This window comes from Misgurnus anguillicaudatus, chromosome 23 (genome assembly GCF_027580225.2).
Source record: "Misgurnus anguillicaudatus chromosome 23, ASM2758022v2, whole genome shotgun sequence".
Lineage (NCBI taxonomy): Eukaryota > Metazoa > Chordata > Actinopteri > Cypriniformes > Cobitidae > Misgurnus > Misgurnus anguillicaudatus.
In genome coordinates, this window is record NC_073359.2 from 8583754 (window position 1) to 8608536 (window position 24783).

At 40.6% G+C, this 24783-nt stretch overlaps 2 protein-coding genes across 6 annotated transcripts in view; both read left to right on the forward strand.

Annotated features, from left to right (window-relative positions):
* The window catches only part of LOC129453090 (sialoadhesin-like), a 205332-nt gene that overhangs the window by 74625 nt on the left and 105924 nt on the right, over positions 1–24783 (forward strand). For 2 of the 5 annotated variants that reach the window (XM_073862009.1, XM_073862010.1), the window contains exon 6: positions 45–254. In XM_073862009.1, coding sequence (XP_073718110.1) covers positions 45–254 — 210 coding nt within the window. Of the gene's footprint in view, positions 1–44; positions 255–401; positions 487–602; positions 664–759; positions 1833–17144; positions 17242–17447; positions 17503–17604; positions 17854–24783 lie in introns of those variants that run through there. The other 3 variants (XM_073862012.1, XM_073862013.1, XM_073862005.1) reach the window with 3 other exon arrangements.
* On the forward strand, positions 1870–17105 carry LOC129453453 (uncharacterized). The gene is made up of 6 exons (XM_073862327.1): positions 1870–2573; positions 7483–7830; positions 7904–8113; positions 14185–14514; positions 16832–17041; positions 17095–17105. Exons 1-6 carry the CDS (start codon positions 2525–2527, stop codon positions 17103–17105), a joined length of 1158 nt encoding a protein of 385 aa, XP_073718428.1. The 5' UTR covers positions 1870–2524.

A 24783-nucleotide genomic window follows, 5' to 3' on the forward strand; every position in this document is an offset into this window, starting at 1 on the left:
ATTCTGAAAGTATTTCATGTGAATTCTGTTTTATGAATTCTCAGATACTCAGGTGATAAGCAGCCCAAAACATGTGATAGATGGAGAAAAAGTGATATTAAGTTGTTCAACCAAATGCACTCTGGATAGCAAACATACTTACATCTGGTATAAGAATGGACAACAGGTAACAGATGGATTGAGATTATTAAACAAGCTGTATCTGGACTCAATCAACAGTGAGGAGCTACAAGAGTATTCATGTACTGTAAGAGGTAACACAACATCTCATCATACATCTGACTTTAATACACAATGATTAAAATAAATAGTTTAAGTCCTTGATTTTGATTTATTAACACATCATCACTGAGCTACTTTTAGTCAGTCTTCTCTAAGTATTACTAAATACTTTTTTTCAGAAACATTCTCAGTGTTTGGTCATCTCACAGTCTGTCTGCTGGTGTTTCTGCCTCAGTTTCTCATTTTAGGAGCTCTGTGGATGTGGTAAGTAAAAATATCAAGTAAAATCCAAAACTGCACAACACACTGTGGATATTTTGATATGAATTCAAATTTGAAGACTTATATAGAATTATTGAGTGTGAATTCTGATCCTACAGGTTTTTCATCAGCATGAAGAAATTAAAATCTAAAAACAGAACTGATGACAAACATGAAGAGGTGAGAAATTCTGTATATAGAGAATCTTCTGTAATACAATAAACTAATGCTCAGATTTTATAACATCATCTCTTTCTATGTGTTTGTCATTGTTAGACTCAAGTGGTGCACATGTCTGTGTGTAGATCAGCTGAACTGCTGGAGTGATGTCACAACTCTCTATGACATCATCACCTATCAAAAATCTCTCAGCAGTGACATCATCGATGCAGCGATGCCACAAACAGTAACATAATATTGACAGTCTTGTGTCAGTGTAGGACAAACTGTAACATCTCAATGCTTAAAAAAATCCTGTAAAAACTTTGCTATGGCACATATGTATAAAAACTGCTAATCTCTTACATGGGTTTCATTATTTGAATTTGGAGGCTCCTCAGCTCCCATCGTGTCATAAAAAGAAAAATGTCCATCTGAGGCAAACTGAGAAATCTCTGCAGAAGCAGTCCATCATCCTCACATATTGCATTTGCATACTGAGTTTATTTAAAGATTCCTCTATATGTATTGTTTGAGATCTTTTGTGGAGATTAAGCCTCATTTTCACACTCGTAAGAGGCACTTAAAGACACGTCTGAGTTAAACAGTAAAATATTGTCTTTATATTTTCCTCCTAAAAGGATAGCCCGAGCTTTGGTTTGGCGTGCATTTTAGATTTCTTCCAGCTATTTGAGGTCAGAAAGAACCAAAAAATATAATAACCAAATATTTTTTATTAGATCATGAAGCAGTGTAATTGTCCACATTTGTGTACTACATGTTCCAGTTACACAGAATCAAGTATTATGGTGCAAACAACAAAATAATGTGATGTCCATGTATGTGTCAGGTCTTAGGAGGTTATATACCAGAATAAATTCAAAAACAGATAAAAGTGCTTTATAATGCACGTGTCAAATCAGTATTAAACAAACTGTCTGAAAGCAGTACACAAGAAACTCAACGTAATAATAAATACTGACATTCATGTGTGTTTGAATACGTGATCATGTGAAAAGAGAGGAGAATTTATTTGTACATCAGGTTTTGTCAACACAACACGTTCACGTATGACACACCTGTGTATCCTCTCTCACAACTCCTCTGAAAACCTCCTCACTCCTCCATCCTCAGCTTCTCGCTCTGCTATTAGACTTTTAAAATGTCCTTCATGACTGAGTTTGAGTTTTCTGGGTTGTGGGTTGGTGGAAGGAAGAGCAAGATAAAAGTCTGAGATCTTTCACAATCTGAGAAACACCCAGAGTATTTCCTCTTCCTCTTGATCTTCCTCTATTTTCTTACGTGAGGTTGATTTAGCTGTTCTGGCATTGATCTTAATGTTTATGAGTCAGTCTGTTAAATGGCCAAAATATTGTTCAGAGAAAATCACTAAGTGTATAATATTTATTTTGACACTGGAATTGTATTTAATATTTTCTAAGTGTTTAGCTCCATTTACTTATAACGAAATTGATTCATTTGGTTTGTGTTAGACTGCATTTACAGTTTATGACTGTTGCAAGTGTTTTACAATTAGTAAGAAAAAGGAAGGAACTGAGATCATAACAGCGTAACTACCAGCTCAAACTAAAAACTTTACAAACACTGCTGCAACTTAAAGTCAAACAACTTCACAACAATATATACTGTATGTATGTTTAATCTTTTAACTGAAGTAGAATTGTTATAATATATTTTTTGTTGTTGCTGTTGTTATTTTAAGCATGTTTGTGGTCATAACAGTTATGTGTGTTATTGTGATTTTGATTTTGCTGTAATGAGGCAGAAATTAACTGTATTCATGAATTGAAGGTCACAATAAATCAGAATTGCTGCTTCATGTCTTGTATTGTATACAGTATGTGAATTTCTTCAAAGTGAAATGATGAACTCCAGACTCTCATCTCTGATCCTGCTGTTACACATTCAAGGTATGAACACTATTGAGTGCACTAGAGTTTAGTTGTTGTTGGAGCAAGTAGATGTACCAAAGCTTTCATCTGAACCTTTTTAATCTCATTCCTATAGAAGAGAATTGTGTCCAAAATGCCAAAATTGAGCTTTTTTTTTAATGTTTCCATTCCGAGAATGTTTCAAGTTATTTCTACATACTTGTACAGTGTTTAAGTGAAGCATTTAAAAAAAGGAGATTGCATTTTTTCAACAAAAATCTATTGTCTATCGAGTGTATTGAATGAGCAGTAATATTGTTCCTCTAAAACACAGATAGCAATAATAATACTGGTATTATTAATCATAATAATATTGGAATACATCATTCTCATGTATTTTATGTAATTTTTTTCATGGTTTTTAAAGTAAAATATTTATAACTGTTAAAACTGTTAAACCTTACTTTAAAGGGGCCATACTTCCTTCTCATGTAAACCATGTAGATGCAAAAGACCGCTGGAAAACAGTCCAACCGCAACATAACACGACTGTGACGTTATAGTTGAGATGTACACCCCAACATTAAATTACACATTAAATAAATTACAATGTTTCAATGCTAAAAACAAAGCTGTGACTGTTGAATTAGCGCTATATTCTAGTGTTTAGGCTTAAGTCCTACTATTGACGTTACAGTTAACACTCTGGGGTCGACGGCGGCGCGGGCGCCGCAAAGTCTTTATTTTTCAATCACTCCGCAAAGAGAGTTAGATAACTCTGCTGATTTTGGACATACAGATATGATTTATACATCATTTAAAACGTTAAAGTGTCTAGTTTTTATCTGTCCACTACCAATAAAAACAGAATGTTGTGCTTTTCGCAAAATTAAGAAAATAAACACGATGCGTGTTTTGTTCTCTCTCCCTCAGTGAAGTCTTTTCAGAAACACGTCAGAAAAATGAACTGTAACTTAACGAATACTTGTCATATAAACAAAATATACATATCTACATAATGCTTTTGGAAGATGTAAGTGAAATCGAAATTAAATATTGTAATTCGTTGTTAACTGTGTTAGAATAGGGAGATGTACCGTCTTTCTCGTGTTACTGCATTATCTATAATGAGCCACGCCCCGCTCCATTGAAGAGAAGAGCAGAGATCATCCATATTCATTAGTCAACCCCAGTCAATGGAGACTCCGTCTCTATAGCCATTCAGTGCTGTGTTGAGTTTTAATCCAAGTGTTGGTGACATGACATCTACTTGTTTACTCAGACTGTAACTTAGAGGCTTTTTACACCTGGTCACTTCATGCATTTTCTCTAATCGGATAGCTATCTGATTCAGTGCTTTAAGTGGCCCAAAAGAAGTGCCGGTACTCTATTTTTCTATACTTCTATATTGAAGGGGTTTTATATTCAGCAGTCAACAGACGAGCTTGTAAAAAATAATAAATCCTTATATAAGTTTGTGGATTTGCTTGAGCTAAAAATAGCTATTGAACATACATAAAATGTGCAAAAGGTAGATATATAAGTAAAATTTTCAGCATGGTCAAATGCTAAAACTAGTTGTTCAGATAGAAAGAGCTTAAAAACAAAAACTTTAAAATGACACCAAGACCATGTCTATGGGTTCAAGAATAACAAAATACTGGCAATTTAAAACTAGAAAGTCAGCACTTTATTTTTTCCCATTGTTTTCCATTTTGCGGGTGGTAAAACTACTGTGCACGTCGTTCAAATTCATTGAATTTTCGTTGGGCAGTGTCCCAAACCAAAAAGGGCACCAAAGGGGGTGGTACTATTAGTTATATTACTAGCATCAACTTAGACAAGTGATTATAATGGGAAATATAATAACAAGAATTAAAGTGTGACAAAAAATATTCAATATGATTTACCTGCTGGCTTGATGGATCTTTGAATCCATGTTTGCAATGTTGAACTGCCTTTAGAAGCAGCCTCCCTTGCCGTTCTCTGTCTTTGTTTTGTGAAGGCATTTGTGTTTTTATCTATTTTTGCCTACAAAGTGTGCCAACAACAGCAAATTAAGTGTTTATATTTACTTAGATCTGATCGGGAACATTAAACCCATTAGACAAGCGATAATAGTAAGAATGTGGATATTTTGTTGTTGTTTGCTAAGTTGTTAGCACTTTTACATTTTACAAATACATAAACAAACTTCCAAATGAGTAATTCTGCGGTTTAACAGCTGATATAATGTAATAAATCTACCTGTTAATGCAACGAACTTCAGAAACTGTCGTCCAGGCAGAGAGTGCACACAGAGATGCTGCAGAGCGGGCGGGAAGACACGAAGTGGATTAGCGGAATCAGTGGATCTTTAGCGATCTTTAGGATCTTTTTATAGATCACAACCTTTGCGTGCGAAATTACGGAAGGTAAAATACGGGAAAATACTAATACAGGAGGACGGCGGGAAAGAAGGGTAAAATACGGGACTTTCCCGGCCACACCTCTCCACACCACGTTGAGGCTGACGGACAGCAAAGGTGACGCATGCGCTTTTAACTTGTAAACTCAAGGGTGTATGGGTAATGTAGTCTCTGCACTCGGTGGGACAAATTAGGAAGTGTACATTGTGAAGAGCGCTCTGAAAAGCGGCAGCGCAGCCAAAGGATTAAAACCTCTGATTTAAACAGATGTGCAAATGAGCGTTCCCATACGCTAAAAGCACGTTCTGGGCTCAGGGAGAGGTGGTGGTACGCTCAAGAGCTATTTTTAGAAGTGGCGGTACTGAGTACCGGCGCGTTCCGGCCCACTTAAAACACTGATCTGATTGTAAAAAGACCAGGTGTAAATGTCCTCCGAAACGTTTTCGAGACGGATTTAAATACGATCGCCCAAACCACTTCAGGAGGTGGTCTGGGACAAATTTCACACGAAAGTGTAAATAAATCTGGTTGATGAAACCACATATGTCAGCACATAACTCTTCCCAAATGCAAACACGTCACCCGGAAGTTAGCCAGCAAATAGGCAAACAAACAAAGACGACACTCTCTTTGCTTAATGGAGGGACAACAGGGGGTAAAAAGCTTCCTAGAACCAATAAAAGAGTCCAATGACAAACTCGAATGATATTAAACAAAGAAATAAAACTTTGAGAAAGAGAGTTTTGTGAACGCTTTTCCCGTTATACAGTAAAATATAGAGTAAGTGCTGCTTTTTGTTGCATAAACGTTGTCTTAAGTTTTTTAAGGTGGAGTAATCAATAGTGTATTTGCATTTTGCATGGAGACTCATATCCGTTTTGCCAAGGCGCATGTGGCCAAATGTAAATGGAACAGCTTTAACAAATCAGATAGCTAACCAAACAGAGAAAACACATGAAGTGACCAGGTGTAAAAAGGCCCTTAAGTTATCTCCAGACGCGAGTGTGTGTGCTTCATCAAACAGACGCGATCGACGTCCAAACGCACACACAAATACCTCATATTTGACGCGCTTTGTGGTATCATTATAAAATATGCGATTGTAAACATCACATCTACTTGTTTACTCGCGCCTAAAGTTATCTCCAAACAGACGCGAGTGCGTGTGCTTCGTCAGTGACGCGATGTCCAAACGCACACACAAACACGATGCTTCATATTTGACAAGCTTTGTGGTATTCTTATAAAAGGTGCGATTGTAAACATCACATCTACTTGTTTACTCGCGCATAAAGTTATCTTCAAACAGACGTGAGTGTGTGCTTCGTCAGTGTGACAGGATCGATGTCCAAACGCACACACCAACACACGATGCCTCATATTTGACGCGCTTTGTCGTAAAATTGTAAAATATGCTCTCTCGCCTGTAAATACAAGTTATCTCCAGGCTTGTTTTCTTTGTGCTTCCGTCAGACGCGGTCGATGGCCAAACGCACAAACAAACACACAATCCCTCATATTTGACGCACTTTTGTATTAAGACGCATCTAAACACATCTAAAACCCTGTTTGTTCGCGTATATCTCTGCACAGTAAGTTTATTTAACGCAGGATCACACATGGGAAGGCATTTCTTTTGTGTTGCTTTCACAAACAAACACGTAACAAGGCGTCGTCTTACTGCCTAAAGGCTCATTATGCAGCTCATTATGCAAGTGTTTTGTTCTTCAGCTGTCAATCACAGACTATTCAAGAGCTTCCAGCCTCCTTGCATATTGCCTTCCTAACCAAAAAGTGACTTTGAAATTGTAAATCAATATATTGTCTTAAGTAAATGAGTAAGCAGAATGATTTTCACATCATTTTAAAGAAAAAACTCTAGACTACTAGAACCTGTTTTGAAAAGTCTTGTTAAAACATGTTTAGTATGGGTTTTTTGGACTTATATCAGTCACTTAAAAATGTAGCTTTTTCAAAAACCACGCATAAACATTTTTCTCTCAAAAATACAAACATGTACATACATGTTGATTATATAATATAGTAGCCCCGTTTGTGCTGAACACAGTGTTATAAGACTTTTGCCATTATTATGTTTTTAAGCAACTGAAAAAAGCAAAAATGTCGTGCATGTCAAAACTTCCCCAGGGCCCTAAAAACCCCTTAGACCCCAGAGGGTTAAGTTTTGCAGGTCCATACTGAAAAAAACCAAACTTTCCACTCAGAAACTCTAAATAATTGATTATTCCTTAAAATGTGTATCTTTGTCTAATACAGGCTCTGTTTACATACACACAAAGCTACTGAAATGAGCTGCTCTGAGAAACAGCCAATCAGAGCAGAGCTCAACATTATTATTCATGACCCTTTCAAAGGTAATAATGGACCATTTCATTCTGGGGACAAATCCTAGGTTTATAAATAGACATGTAAGGTATCAGCGAACAATATAACATATTGTATCAGTGCATTCTTTGGGACCTTTAAACAAGATTTACAGTATGTTTCAAATATCAGTATAATGCCCTTTTCTTTTTCAGGGATTCTAACATTAAACAGCTTTACTGTCAGCTGTGATAAAATGAATATTTGTGCTGTGAGAGGGGCACAGGTGACACTGAACTGCTCTTACTCAAAAATCAACATCAAAACTGTGTTCTGGTTCAGTCAAAAACAGAAAACAAACTGGAGAAACAAAGATGAACCTGAAGATTTGACTTTAGATTCAGATTACTCAGGACGATTGAAACAGCGAATCACAAACTACAATTCAGAGCTCCTAATAGATGATCTGCGAGAGAGAGACAGTGGAGAATTTCAGCTCATGATCATTATGAAGGATGGAGTTAAACATCTCAGCTCAGTCACAGTCAAACTAACAGTAACAGGTACATTTACATTCCCATCAGTCCAGTTCAACTCTTTTCATTTCTCATGTAATGTAAGGTTTTGTTTATTTAGTTCAACAGGTGAGGATGAATCCTGAATCTACAGGACTGCAAGTAAAACTGATGTGTGATTCTTATTGCAATCTGACATCTGAAAAGTACTACTGGTACAAGAATGGACAACATTTAAAATATGAAAAATCAAAATCCATATTGGTGTCATCCAGTAAAAACGCTGAAAGCTATTACTGCTCTACAGATGGCAATCCCTCATCATCTGTGTGTAAGTGAAACATTTACTGTAGATTTACTGATAGATTAAAGTGGAAGTGCAAAAACGTCTCGGTTACGGATGTAACCCTCGTTCCCTGAAGGAGGGAACGGAGACGTCACATCGTGACCGACGAATTGGGAACTCACTTAGAGAGACCAATCTGCTTCGAATACTACTAAAACGCCAATGAACTTGGCATTGAGATATTTGAATAATGCTGGCGCCGCCCCGCCAGGTGCATATATAAGCAGCACGTGCAAATAGGGAAATCAGCTTCTATTCGCTGAGAAAGCCGGAAAGTGACCGGCCGTAACAGCAGGTGGCAGCACCTGTGGCGACGGGACGTGAAGTCTCCGTTCCCTCCTTCAGGGAACGAGGGTTACAGCCGTAACCGAGACGTTCCCTTTCAGTCGGTCACTACGACGTCACGTCGTGACCGACGAATTGGGAATCCCTACCAAAACGCCACTAGGGGCTGACCTCTTCCAGTGTCTGCAAAAAGCCCTCCAAATCCCCTTAAGGGAATGTAGAAATAGGATAAGGCAGAAAGGCCGGGCACTAGATGTTCCTTTAACCCCACAGAAGTGCCAGCGACTGGGAAGCACCCTACCAGAGCGGGATAGGAACGCTGCGGAAGCCACCGCCCATCTTAAGGGCTAATGGTGGACTAAATAAACAGTAATAAGGACAGCCGTGGCTGTGTAAGCAAAGCAGTGCTCTGCTAAGGGAAACGTGGGCTAGTAGAATTAACCCCACGGAATAATACTCACAAAGGAAGACGATGGGACACAATGTGGGGCCCTAGCCAAACAAGTAGGTTCGTAAGAATACAGCTAGTGAAAGGCTGACAGCCAATGCTCCGCAACAAAGGCTGCCAAGGCAGTGGAGGAAGAGCAATTCAAACCATTACGCATTTTTGCTCTGATGGCCTTCCATACTGAAAACTCAATTTGGAGCCTCAGTCGGAGGCTGCAAGGCGACTTGCGAGTCTGCTCTCTGTGCCCTTCCTTGTGAGGAAAAACACGAGAGGATACAGGCTCAATACGAACACTGTAAAATCTAGTGAACGTATTAGGTGTCGCCCAACCAGCAGCTCTACAGATGTCTGTTAGCGAGGAACCACGAGCGAGAGCCCAAGATGAGGCAACACTCCGTGTAGAGTGTGCTTTCAAATTAAAGGGGCAAGGAATACCCTGAAGATTATAAGCCAGAGCGATAGTATCAACTATCCAATGAGACATCCTCTGCTTAGTGACAGCTTTCCCTCTCTGCTGACCACCGTAACAAACAAAGAGCTGATCTGAGGTCCTGAGGCTTTGCGTGCGGTCCACGTAGAATCGCAGTGCGCGTACGGGGCACAACAAAGCCACGGTTGGGTCTGCCTCCTCCAAAGGCAACGCTTGCAAGCTCACCACCTGATCTCTGAAAGGAGTGGTTGGAACTTTGGGCACGTAGCCTGGTCTGGGTCTCAACGTTACACTCGAGACAGCAGGACCAAACTGAAGGCACGAATCGTCAACAGAGAATGCATGTAAATCCCCTACTCTTTTCACTGAGGCCAATGTTAGCAGGGTCAGAGCTTTCGTTGATAAAAGCTTCAGACTCGCAGACTGCAAAGGCTCGAGTGGCGGTCCTTGGAGTGCTTTCAGCAACATGGACAAGTCCCAGGGAGGAATAGAAGGAGGGCGCGAGGGGTTTAGTCTGCGAGCGCCTCTTAGAAATCTAATAACCAAATCATGCTGGCCAATTGATCTGCCGTTGATAAGTGAGTGATGAGCAGATATAGCGGCGATATCAACTTTAATAGTGGAGGGTGACAGCCTACCGTCTAACCTATGTTGAAAATATAAAAGCACGATGGTAATAGGGCATTCTCTGGGGTCCTCGCGTTGCAAAGAGCACCAAGTGACGAAAAGGTTCCATTTAAACGCGTAAGCCCGTCTCGTAGACGGAGCTCGTGCCGCGTCGATTGTGTTAGATACCGCCTGGGGTAAATCACCTAAACCTTGTGCGTGCTCAACGACCAAACGTGGAGATCCCACAGGTCGGGGCGCGGGTGCCATAATGTGCCCCCTCCTTGAGAAAAAAGGTCCTTCCTCAGGGGAATCCGCCAGGGAGGGGCTGTCGCGAGGATCATTAGTTCCGAAAACCAATTCCTGGTCGTCCAATATGGGGCAATCATTAAAAGGCTCTCCTCGTCCTGCCTGACTTTGCACTGCGTCTGTGCTATTAGGCTCACTGGGGGGAACGCGTATTTGCGCATGCCCCGCGGCCAGCTGTGTGCACGACCGAACTTCCTCCAAATCAGCTGGACCATCTGGGGGTGGAGTCGCCATTCGCCGGGGCGCGCAGCTCGAGAAAGCGCGTCTGCCGCTGTATTGAGCGAGCCCGGGATGTAAATGGCACGAAGGGACCTCAGATGCTTCTGACTCCAAAGGAGGAGATGACGAGCGAGATGCGACAGGTGACGGGAGCGCAAACCGCCTTGACGGTTGATATACCAATGCAACTGCCAATGCAACTGGGGTGCTGTCCACACCACTGAAGCCGTGAGCTCATCGTACGTGGCTCCCCAGCCCGTGTCGGACGCATCTGTGTGGACAACAGCATGCCGGGAGACCTGTTTCATGGACACACCGGCCCTGAGAAATGCGGGGTCTGACCACGGGGGGAATGTTAGGCGACACGCAGGTGTAATGGTTACACGATGGATGCCAGCGCGCCACGCTCTCCTCGGGACTCGATCGTGAAGCCAACGCTGAAGCGGTCTCATATGGAGCAGTCCGAGCGGTGTCACGGCCGCTGCTGCTGCCATACGCCCCAGGAGTCTCTGAAACTGTTTCAGAGGGACCGCATTCTTCCCTTGGAATGAACCGAGGCAAGTCAGAATTGACTGGATGCGCTCTTCTGTCAAACGTGCCGATAAATCGATCGAGTCCAGTTCCATACCGAGAAAAGAGATCCTCTGCGTGGTGCAGAGTTTGCTCTTTTCTCAGTTGACCCGAAGACCCAAACGGGAGAGATGCCTAAGCGTTAGATCTCTGTGCTCGCACAGCGTCCGCAGAGAATGCGCTATTATAAGCCAATCGTCGAGGTAAGCCAATATGCGAACACCGCTCTCTCTGAGGGGCTTTAACGCCGCTTCCACTACTTTCGTGAACACACGGGGAGAGAGAGACAGCCCGAACGGTAAAACTTTGTACTGATATGCCCGACCTTCGAACGCAAACCGGAGAAACGGTTTGTGACGAGGGAGAATGGACACATGAAAGTACGCGTCTTTCAGGTCTATTGCTGCAAACCAATCTTGGGGGCGTATTGAACTGAATATTTGCTTCGGTGTAATCATCCTGAAAGACCTCTTCTGAAGAGATTTGTTCAGGACACGCAAATCCAAAATCGGTCGTAACCCGCCGCCTTTCTTGGGTACTATGAAATACAGGCTGTAAAAACCCGACCTCATCTCGGTAAGAGGGACCGGCTCGATCGCGTCCTTTGCCAATAGGACTTCAACCTTTGCACGCAGTACATGTGCATCGGACGCTTTCACCGTGGTGAAACGTACGCCCGAGAATTTGGGTGTGTGCCGGTTGAACTGAATTTCGTAACCGAGGCGGAACGTGCGTAAAACCCAACGAGACGGGCTGGGAAGCTGAAGCCAAGCCCCCAGGGACCGTACGAGAGGAATTAACGGCACTACCGGTGTACCCGCGATGGGGCAGCGAAGCGAGACAGGCGGGACTGCCGGTGCGTCTGCTGTAACAGCATAAGCATCTACAGTATGTGTGTGTGTGACACTGACCTGAGCCCGCTGAGGGAGACGGTCGTCTGGTCTCCTCAGCCGAGGACGCAGACTCCGAAGGGGTTGCTGGTGGTCCGGTCTCCGTAGTGGAGAGCTCGAACTCCTCAGAATACCCACTGGCGATAGAGGAGAGGGAGGAAGAGCATCTGACTGCCCGCTCACATCTCTCTCGATCCTCTGGAGACCTGGAGAAGGAATAGGAATGCACTCTTTTTGTGGTTTTGTGGGTGCCGGCTGAGAAGCCGGCAGAACAGAAACAAAACGAAACCAAAGATTTTCCACCCGGCCCTCTACCGGTGGAAGGAGCAGTGCCATCACCGTCTCCCGCTGAGTGATCCCATCTAAATCCAGGTCGCCCGTCTCAGGGCCGCTTCGATTTCCGTTTGCCACGGGAAGCGGGCGGGGCGGGCTGCCGACGGCTGTTCCCCCTCCGTGGCCTGGAAGATGTTCTAGCGGGGGGCGGAGGCAGCCACCGGAGGGCGCCCTCGGCGAGGAGCAGGGCAAGATGCATTGTGCCGGGGCATGATCTGAGCGATCGCCTGTGTTTGCTTCTGGGCGGCGGAGAACTGCTGGGCAAAAGACTCCACCGACTCACCGAATAGACCAGCCTGGGACACGGGAGCATCTAAGAACTTGTTCTTCTCCGCGTCCGACATATCCGCCAGACATAGCCATAAGTGGCGTTCCTGGACCACCATCGTGGACATAGCACGACCAATCGCCTGCGCTGTGACCTTAGTAGCGCGGAGAGCCAGATCCGTAGCAGCCCGGAGCTCCGATAGGACAGGCGAGTCGTGTCCTCCCTCGTGCAGATCCCTCAAGGCCTTCGCTTGATGAACCTTCAGCAACGCCGTTGCGTGCAGGGCTGAAGCCGCCTCTCCACATGCCTGGTGGGCAGCACCCGTTAAACCGGAGGACTGTCTGCAAGCACGGGAGGGGAGGGTTGGGCGGTCCTTCCAGGAGGGAGCGGTGGCCGGACACAACTGCATCGCGACCGCACACTCCACGGGGGGATCCCCGTATAACCCTTAGCAGCTCCATTGCTGAGGGAGGTGAGGGGGGAGGGCTGAAACGGCCATAATCTGGTTGAAACGGCGCCTTCCAGGTTCTAGTCAGCTCCTCGTGCACCTCGGGGAAGAATGGTACCGGCGGAGAGGGTTGTGAAACCCGGGCAGCTCCAAAGAACCAATCATCCAGGAGGGACGGTTCGGGCTGAGGGGGGTGAACCCACTCTAACCCTACGGTCTCCGCCGCTCGAGTGAGCATGGCCACCATCTCTGGATCGAACTCCGGCGTCACGACCCGACCTTAGAGGGAGGGGGCCCACCCTCGGATGCTGCGGTTTCCGTGGATCCGGAGGGAGGCACGACAGATTCTACAGACATCGTAGAACACGACGCTGAAGTCTCCATTGGCACATCAACCGGCTGTGGATGAGGAGGCTGAGAGCCGGAGGACGAATCCCCCGACCGGCTCAGCACAGTGATGCGAAGATCATCCTTTGAGAGCTTCACGGCCGCTCCGTGGCGGCGTTCAGAACTCGCAGGACGCGGGTTGCGTTTTTCCCGAAGGAAAGACAACCGTCTTCGCAAATCCACAAGGGACATGTTCTCGCTGTGAGAACACTTACCCCCAGCAAACGCTGCCTCCGCGTGCTCAATGCCCAAGCACGAGAGACAACGCTCGTGACCATCCTTCGGACCCATATACTTTCCGCACCCAAGATCGCACGGACGAAAAGCCATCCTGAAAATGACGCTGATCTCCGGATATACGAGAGAGTGGCTGCCTTTAACAAGGCACAAAGCTCTCCGTATCACTCTTTTAGGGAAATTTACTCAGATGCTCAGTTGATGATGCACACAGGGAAAGGCAACGCACACACTAAACTCAAAACAAAAAGATGCAGAGCCATGGAATACTGCGAGGCGTCCGCTGTGGTACTGCTAGTCCAACCAACTTCAGCAATCGATCCCAACAGAGTAAAGTAGCTTCTCAGTAGCAGATACTGCCGGCTTTCGAAGCGATAAAAAGCTGATTTCCCTATTTGCACGTGCTGCTTATATATGCACCTGGCGGGGCAGCGCCAGCATTAAGCAAATATCTCAATGCCAAGTTCATTGGCGTTTTAGTAGTATTCGAAGCAGATTGGTCTCTCTAAGCGAGTTCCCAATTGACCGACTGAAAGGGAACTTTTGTACTTTCATCCATCCATAAATTCATACAGATATTTTAAATGAATTGTTCATTTTACAGCAGTGATTTGTGACTCTTTCAGGTCTTTCTAACAGTGTCTGTTGGGGTGTGACTTACACCTCTACAAGAGTTTGTGCTTTAGTGGGATCAACAGTAGATATTCACTCTTCATACTCACATCCCACTGGATATACAGTAAAGAAAACATACTGGCATTTACAAAACAATACTATTTCAAAATATCAAGATATGCACGAGGTTCATCAGTTTTCTGGTCGTGTGGAGTTTGTGGGAAACACACTGAGAATCAAAGACGTCAACACGAGTGACTCTGGTCAATATCAATTCAGGATCATCAGTAACACATCAGATGGATTTTCTGGTAATCCTGGAGTCTTTCTTACTGTTACAGGTAACTGCTCATAATAAACTCTCTGTAAAGTTGCATTCACTGATCAGGTTTATAATGAATATATTTATGCTACTGGTCACGGGTCCGAAGAGCTGGAAAATTATTTTTTTTATCTTAGCATTCTTAGAAAGAGGAAAATCACATTTCGAAATCAAAAGCCCCAATGTTGTCAATTATTTGAGCTACAGGTTTAATTAATTTTTTATCATGAAGTTTACACTGAATATTTGAATTTTTAATTGCTAGGAAGAGCAGCATTGCTGCTTTGCTGTTCATGTCAAGCTTTTAAATGAACTATAAGATTACCAAGATGACCAACTTAAAAAGAAAGACCATACAGTTTGACCACCTTGGTTGACCAAGTTTTGCTATAGTGAATACACCAGATACACTATGATGCTTCAGAAACCAGCACTTACAGGGTGTCTAATCCTGTAATACATTGAAGATATAGTAAAAGTTGTTTTTGTGCAGAGATTCCAGTTCATTGATCTATTTTACAACAGTGGCATTATGAAAGACTAAAACTCACTCTTTGAAGAAGATGGAAGGCAATTATAGTAATAGTATACATTTCAAGGGACAGCAATAATTCATTAGTTGCATGCAGTGGTTCTCAACTGGGGTCCTCGGAGCGCCATCTGGTGGGCGACACAGGCAGTGGTAGACTACTGACACGTTATATTCATATCAGATTTTTCCTATGAATGTATATGAATTAAAAATGCTCATTGAAGATGAATGATCTTAAACATTATTTATGTTTGAATATCTCATCAGCAATTCTGTCACATTAGATAGACGTAAAGCCCCCCTATAAATGGCCTAACAACGACCCTGGTGGGACGTAACTTGCAAAAGGTTAAAAAAAACCTGCATTAGAGGAAAATACAGAACGGGGGGCATTTTGTTTTCATGGGGAGGACACAATTTATAAAGTGAGAAACAGACTAAACAGATAATTGGAAATAGACCAACACAAGGCTTTTTAACAACAACAACAAAAAAAACACATATCTTACGTCTATACATGATGTAAATAAGAGTCTTCAGTTTCACCAACAATGCAACAATAATATCAATACATGCCGATAGCAATAAACAAATGTCATTTGTAGCATATTAAAGTGTACTCACCATTAAGCTTCTTAAACATAAGCTGGATGAGCTGATGATGGCACAAAACCACCAAAATTTTATTTTAAGACTGCACACAGGAATAACGAGTGATATATGAACCCACAATACTGTATGCTTACTGTATAATAGTGATGCACTGGTCAGGTTGGAGTGGGTAAAGAAATTTTCACTTTATTGCAGGGCGGTGCCGGTCACTCAAAGAAAACCCCCCCAAAAACCATGTACATTGCGTGCAAATATTGCATTAAATATTTGGAAATACATATATATATATATATTATATTTTATTAGGTTCTTTAATAGGGTTAAATTACGTAGTGCTACGTAGCATCGTAACTTCTGTGACGTCACTTGATATCCCGAAACCATTGGCCTCACATCACGAATGCACCAAACAGCTCGCACTGCCGGCCACAACAACAACAAAAAACGGAGAAATAAAAGTGTAAATGAAAGACGAGGTGCGGAAGAAATTAGGTCGGGAATTTGTGAATAGATAATACAAACGCGTATGTTGTTGCCAGTTTACAGGGCGATGTTATCTAATGGGTTTTTAAAAGCACTTTTGTGCAAGTATGTCTATTTTAATGGTTGTGGGTGCGGGTCGGGTTGAAAAAATAGATAAAGTGATGTGGGGCGGGTTGGGGCGAGCCAAATATTTCACCCGCAGGTTGGAAAAAACCCTGACCCGCACATCACTACTGTATAAACATCTTATGTCATTTATGTCTACTACGTATTATACCACAACCAAGCTGTTTTATTTAATAACAGAATGTCTAAAACTAAATTTAAACGTATTGAAAGGTATGCTGCTGTTTTGGGGATGTTTTACTTTAAATATTTTTTTGTTTAATATTATAATGTTTATATAAGTACGTTTAAGGTAATAATAATATGTTACATTTTCTGATTTATATTTTAAAGATCCTTTTTATAAAGTTGCCATTGTAGAGATCAGTAGTTTCTTTCCTGTTTTTTAAATACTGCTGAAGAAAGCACTTAGTGCACAATACATATATGAAAGTGATCAAGTTTACATGACTTATTTTGTCTTAAATAATTTAAGACCATACGATTAGAGGGGCACGCTATGTTATCTGGGGGTGGCACTGCCCCTTTATGCCCCCTAACTCTGAAAAGTATTTAATGTGAGTTCTGTTACATGAAATCTTAGATACACAGGTGATTAGCAGCCCAAAACATGTGATAGATGGAGAAAAAGTGATATTAAGCTGTTCAACCAAATGCACTCTGGATAGCAAACATACTTACATCTGGTATAAGAATGGAGAACAGGTAACAGATGGATTGAGATTATTAAACAAGCTGTACCTGAACTCAATCAACAGGAAGGAGCTACAACAGTATTCATGTGCTGTAAGAGGTAACACAACATCTCATCATACATCTGACTTTAGTGTTGAATGTTTGCTGCAGTTTGTCTGTAATAAATTGATTTTATTTATTTCTGAACTGGTTAAATGCAGTGTCTACAGACCAAGAGAAATACAGATGGTTAAATACAGCAATCATATTGTCTGTGTTTCTGACTCTTGCACTCATAGGAGTCCTGATGTGGTACAGGTCAGTAAAACCTTTATTTAAATTCAATACAGTGGGATCTTAAATCTGAGACCACTTATGGATTTTATTGTTTAATTCATTAATGAGTGCTCTGAAAGTTTCTAAACAAAGAAAAAATTGGACATTACATGAAGGATTGTGATTTATGACACTGATCATGTTAATTCTTTAAACCTGATAAATAATTTGATCTGTTTCTTTATAAGGATGAGAAGCTGTATCTTGTCTAGACATCACAAGGATGCGAAGGAGGAGGCACAGGTGATAATGTCTGATAAAAGATTTGATTTGCACTCATATATTTCAAAATGTTTCTTGTTTGTAATCTTGACTGAACTTTATTTTATGTGTGAACACACACAGAAAGAAGATTGCAAAAATGAGGATATTCATTATGGCAGCGTTAATTTTGTAAATTCAAAAACAAAGCAGACATCTTCAGACACCACAAACAGCACAGAAAATGAAGATGTTCAGTACGCCACTGTAATGTTTAGTTAACAGACTGTTGATATCATTGCATTACTTTGTCATTGTTATTATGTTGCTGTGTTGTATCAATAAATTCTGAACATGTATATCGCAAAAAGAAGAAATAAAATAACAAACAGACCAATTCAGTGTTTTAGAAGTGATCGAAACACCTAAATAGGGCGCCACCTGCTGGTGAAAATGTTGTAAAAGCTTTCAGTCCAAACATTTCACACTTTTTACAAAATAATTGCAAAGGTTTTTCAAAAATATGTTTTTAAGAAAAATAAATTATTTAACTTAAGCTATTAAGTAAAAGTGTATTCTTTGTTTTTATTTAGGACAAACAGATCATTAACACTCTAGCCACACTTTTAATTATGCACATGTTTGTCAATAGATCTGTCTATGAACAAAAAATAGACAAAATGGTAACGTTATCAGTCAGAAGGATGAATGTTTTATGAACTTGCATAATTAAACTGACCCGAGTTCACCTAACCATATTAGACATTTGTAATCAACTCCGCCTAGTGGTGAACCATTGGATTTTCGAAACGTTTAGAAATAGTTGTGACGTCATGAAGCCTCACTTGCTAAAATCACGTGACTTGGGCTGTGTCCAAACACCCACACTTGCAGTCTTTGCACTTTACCATCTGACTACTTACATGACGTATTTCCTGTATTTGGCCAAGTGTACTAGTGCAGTGGTTTGCAACCTTTTTCAATTCAAGGCCCCCTAGATATATAAAGAAGATGGCGCCGCAGATGGGTGGTCAGTTACTTGAATTGTCTACTGTGTTGAGAAATAAAATGAAATATTTTTTAGTGTTAAAACCTCTTTAATTATTTGCTATGCTATTTATTTTATTTTAACAGCAAACAAAAACAAACAAACAGACCAACAGTCTTGTCATGGTTCTGCCATCTTGTCCTTTTTTTTAATCTAGTCTTGTGGCAGAATCATGACAGATCCATGTTTTGTGTGGGTTCACGTGGTCTTAGCATTGGTTTACTGGACCACGTGTTCCCAGTGTCTTGTCTCTTTTACCCCGCTCCCTTGTCATCCTCCTCATTATTGTTTGATTTATATCACCTGTTCCCCTCATGATTTGTTCCCCTATTTAATCCTCTTGTATTCATAGTCCTGTGCATTGTTACCATACCTGTGAGTACTGTGTTCTGCTGTCAAGTCAAGTCAAGTCAAGTCAAGTCAAGTCAAGTCAAGTCAAGTCAAGTCAAGTCAAGTCAAGTCAAGTCAAGTCAAGTCAAGTGTTATCTATATCAGTGGTTCGCAAACTTTTTCAGCGTGCGGCCCCCCTTGTGTACAGTGCATTTTTTCGAGGGCCCCCAAAAGAAAATTTATGACAAAAACAGTTTTAAAATGTAATATTTTAATTAAACAAAACATATAAAATTACCTAGTAGTGCTGTTGGTTAGTTGGCTTGTTATTTTTTAGGTTTAATTACACAGAATTCATGATAAATGAATGTATTTCATAAAATGTCATAAATCCGGGGCCCCCCTGGCATCATCTCGCGGCCCCCCGTTTGAAAACCACTGATCTATATCAAGTGTTTAGTCTAGGTTATTGTTAAGTGTATCCAGTTTAGTGTCATAGTTTAGTCCTGTGTCTTGTCTAGTTTAGTGTTCTTAAGTCTTCTTATTTATGTTATTTTGCCCCCTCATGGGTTTTGTTTTCTGTTTATTATATATTAAAAGTATTTGTGTTCATCCACCGCTGTCTGTATTTGGGTTCATCCTACACACCATCATAACAAGTCTTAAAATGTCTACATGTCCAATATTCACATGTGATAACCAACCCCGCAAGCTATGTGACAACCATCCACAACTGACTTCTTGACAAACATGATAAGCTGCCACACGGCTTTAACTTGATAGCTAAAAGATGACTCAAAATAAAGCTACTTTTGGCTTTTTATTGAGTGTTTTGTTTTTGAATGACTAATATCCTACAAGATCTCAACACAAAAACAACATACTGTAAACATGAAAATTTACTCTGACCCATAAAAATTTAAAATGTCTCCTAACCTCAATGTTTTGTGTCTGCTCAGCAAAATTACAAGTGCAAATGAGTAAGCTATTAAAGGCTAACAAATTTATCTCAAAATTGTACCCCAGCGCCATGTAGTATGTCTGGAATAAGCAGTGTGACAACCAACCCCGGTCTTCCCTATGTATGCAGTGTTGTTCGGAGTGGTGGCAGTGCGATGTGACTGACCGGAGTGGTCAAGGTTTTTAGTATATTTTTGTTGCTGCGTGGCAGGCAAGTTGCCAGTGGGTTCAGTGGATTCTCAGAAAACAAACAAGACCCAGCATTCATGATATGCACGCTATTAAGGCTGTGCAATTGGGCAATTAGTTGAAAGGGGTGTGTTCAAAAAATAGCAGTGTCTACATTTGACTGTACAAACTCAAAACTATTTTGTACAAACATTTTTTTTCTGGGATTTAGCTATCCTGTGAATCACTAAACTAATATTTAGTTGTATGACCACAGTTTTTTAAAACTGCTTGACATCTGTGTGGCATGGAGTCAACCAACTTGTGGCACCTCTCAGCTGTTATTCCACTCCATGATTCTTTAACAACATTCCACAATTCATTCACATTTCTTGGCATTTTTGATATCGCCCCACAAGTTCTCAATTGGATTAAGGTCTGGAGGTTGGGCTGGCCACTCCATAACATTAATTTTGTTGGTTTGGAACCAAGACTTTGCCCGTGTGTTTTGGGTCATTGTCTTGTTGAAACAACCATTTCAAGCGCATGTCCTCTTCAGCATAGGGCAACATGACCTCTTCAAGTATTTTAACATATGCAAACTGATCCATGATCCCTGGTATGCGATAAATAGGCCCAACACCATAGTAGGAGAAACATGCCCATATCATGATGCTTGCACCTCCATGCTTCACTGTCTTCACTGTGTACTGTGGCTTGAATTCAGAGTTTGGGGGTCGTCTCACAAACTGCCTGTGGCCCTTGGACCCAAAAAGAACAATTTTACTCTCATCAGTCCACAAAATGTTCCTCCATTTCTCTTTAGGCCAGTTGATGTGTTCTTTGGCAAATTGTAACCTCTTCTGCACATGCCTTTTTTTTAACAGAGGGACTTTGCGGGGGATTCTTGAAAATAGATTAGCTTCACACAGACGTCTTCTAACTGTCACAGTACTTACAGGTAACTCCAGACTGTCTTTGATCATCCTGGAGGTGATCATTGGCTGAGCCTTTGCCATTCTGGTTATTCTTCTATCCATTTTGATGGTTGTCTTCCGTTTTCTTCCACGTCTCTTTGGTTTTGCTCTCCATTTTAAGGCATTGGAGATCATTTTAGCTGAACAGCCTATCATTTTTTGCACCTCTTTATAGGTTTTCCCCTCTCCAATCAACTTTTTAATCAAAGTACGCTGTTCTTCTGAACAATGTCTTGAACGACCCATTTTCCTCAGCTTTCAAATGCATGTTCAACAAGTGTTGGCTTCATCCTTAAATAGGGGCCACCTGATTCACACCTGTTTCTTCACAAAATTGATGACCTCAGTGATTGAATGCCACACTGCTGTTTTTTGAACACACCCCTTTCAACTAATTCAACTGGTTGCCCAATTGCACAGCCTTAAGAGCGTGCATATCATGAATGCTGGGTCTCATTTGTTTTCTGAGAATCTACTGAACCTACTGGTAACTTGTTTGCCATGTAGCAATAAAAAAATATACTAAAAACCTTGATTATTCTGGTTAGTCACATTGTACTGCTATTATTTTGAACAATACTGTATATAATGTGTATTTTTTATTCATTTCTTGTTTTATTATTTTATTTCTACTCATATTTTTATCATTATTTATCTGTGTGTCGTTGTTGTCTCTGTCCACTGGAAGCTGTAACACAAAAACAAATTCCTGATATGTTCAAACATACCTGGCAATGAAACCTCTTTCTGATTCTGATTCTAGTTGCCCACAACAATATTTGAAGGCTCTCAACTCACTCAATTTTTTAGCATAAAATTAAATAGAACTTGGAATGACTAGAAATATGTTTTTGTTTTGTTTTAGCATATTTGAACTCAGTCGGAGCTGATGGTGTAGTGGACAGTGCTCTGACATAAGATGCAGACGCACATCCGGTGACCTGAGTTCGAAACCTGGCTCAAGGTCCTTTGCCGATCCCAAACCCCTCTCTCTACCTTGTACTTTCATGTCATCTCTCTAATTACAGTCTATCAAATAAAGGCAAAATGGCCAAAAAATTATATTTAAAAAAATTACTCACTAAAACTCATAACCATTTTACTTGCTCTGTCAGTCTTTTAAGTCTGTTAAGGTCATAAAGTCAGGGTTTTACTTACAAGATTGCAATAATAGTTATCCAAGTTAAGTAAATGTAAAATTTAATAACTTCTTTACTGACACAATTAATCTTCTTAAGGTTAAGCTGTCTGACAATTTACTGGAAAAAATGCTTCTTCAGTTTTAGACTCAGTTTTATACCCTGTCCTAAGAGCTAGCAAGGGCTATTGAATTTTTTCACACCAACGTCAGTAAAAATATAAGGACAGAACTTAGACTTAAAGTGAGAACTTCACAAACCACCACTGCCACTTAAAGTCAGTCAACTCCACAACATTAAGTAATGTGAGTATATTTAATATTTTAAGTTTAAAGCATGTTTGTGGTCATAACAGTCGTGTTTTACTGAAACTATAATTTAACTTCAATGATTAAAATCAAATTAAGGCAAAATGATATGATGATGTGAAAAGAGAGGAGAGTTTATATATGTGTTTGGTTTTGTCGACACAACAAGTTCATGTATGACACACCTGTGTATCCTCTCTCACAACTCCTCTGAAAACCTCCTCACTCCTCCATCCTCAGCTTCTCGCTCTGCTATTAAACTTTTGAAAGGAGTGAGGAAAAAAGGAAGCATCAATCTTAAAAAAACCCAGAGTATTTCCTCTTCCTCTTGATCATCTTGTGCTCACTGTCAGCTGTAAAACACATTGACATCAACAACTGTGCTGGAGTTTGAAGCAGCAATATGAAAATAATTTATGTTTAAATATGCACAACTATGTAAGTATGTTAAGATTTTAATTTTTCTCATATGTGAAGTTAATTTAGCTGTTCTGGCATTGATCTTAGTGTTTATGAGTCAGTGTGTTAAACATGGCCAAAATACTGTTCAGAGAATTAAAAAAAAACACAAAGTGTATAATATTATAATATTACACTGAAATTGTATTAAAATTTTCTAAGAGTTTAGCTCCTTTTATTGACCATTTAGTACTAAAAAAATTAATTCATTCAGTTTGTGTTAGACTGCATTTTACAGTTTAAGACTGCTGCAAGTGTTTGACATTGGCTTTAATAAGAAAAAGGAAGGAAGTAAGATCAGTAGCTTTTTATAGCTATCAGCTTATTAAACACCACTGCTGCAACTTGAAGTCAGACAACTCAACACCAGTATATACTGTATGTATGTTTAATCTTAAACATATTTTTTTCAGCATGTTTGAATATTTGTGAATTTCTTTAAAGTGAAATGATGAACTCCAGACTCTCATCTCTGATCCTGCTGTTACACATTCAAGGTATGAACACTATTGAGTGCGCTACAGTTTAGTTGATGTTAGAGTAAGCAGATGAACCAAAGCTTTCTTCTTAAACCTATTTAATCTCATTCCTATAAAAGAGAAATGTGTCCATACAATAAAGTTCAATTTTGGAAAATGTATCTTTCTGGTTTGGGTGGACAGAACCCAGACGCAGACAGGTATTAACTTTTTATGAACAATTTATTGAAGACAAAACAATGGCCCACAACGGAGCGACACAACTGGAAACAAAACCGGCACAATAAAACTAAGACTAGACGAGACAATACACTCTTAAACCAGGGCCTTAGTTTAAATATGAAATATAACTAGTTTAACAAACATGCCTTACTAAAAACATTACTTGTGTGCATTTTGAGGCAAAACAAAAGGGCACTGATGTATTTCAAAATATGTCAGTTTGGACAGCTCTTAAATTTATTTTAGTGTATGACTAGTGTAATCCCTGTACGGGAAACCATCCCAAAGACAGTAACTTAGACAGGAATAACTTTTGACTTGACTTGAACAATGGGATAATTAATAAGGAGAACAAGGGGCGGGCCACATGCTTTCACACAAAACGTGGGTCTGTCATGATCCTGTCACAAAGAGCTAAAAAATTGACATGAAGACAAGATCATGACAATTTCTCCATAATTGTAGTGTATTGAATGTGCATTAATATTGTTTCTCTAAAACACTGACTAAAGCACTATTATTATTATTATTATTATTATTAATACTAATAACATTGTGATATATGATTAATGATTTTCTTAAAGATTTTGTATACCTAAATATTTATAACTGTTAAAATAATTAAATGTAAGATGTTTAACTTGAAGTTGGTCGGATTAAGATTAAAGGTTCTCTAAGCGAATTCACGTGTTTTAGACCATAAAACATTTTTTGTTACATACAGCAAACATCTCCTCACTATCTGCTTGCTTCCTGTCCGCTGATCAAACTGTAAAAAACGTGATCTCTAGACAGCCCAGCCTCCACAAACTGCAATAATAACAAACTGGCCAAACCTGCACCAGAAACCATAACAAAGTGTTCTAACCAATAAACGCCAAGAAGGATTTGGGGGTTGGGTTTGGGCGCGTTTGTCACCAAGTGACGATCTGTGAGGGCGGAACCAAAAGTGTGTAAGATCGGTTCCGCCCGACGATGGTTCCGTCAGGACGACTGAGGCAAAACACCGGAATTCCCGGGGTTTCCCCAAAACTCCAAATCAAGCCTGATATCGTTCAGGTGAGAGCGATCAACACAGCGATCGCTGATAGGCTGAAGTGGAGAGAAGGTTGAGAATATAAAGAGCTTTGAAGATGTCAGACGTTGTTGTTGGTGGCACTTTGTGCATACGTTGCTTGTGCTCGTTGTTACGGTGGAGATCGGCTGGGTTGACTCACATTTATCCCTCAGGGA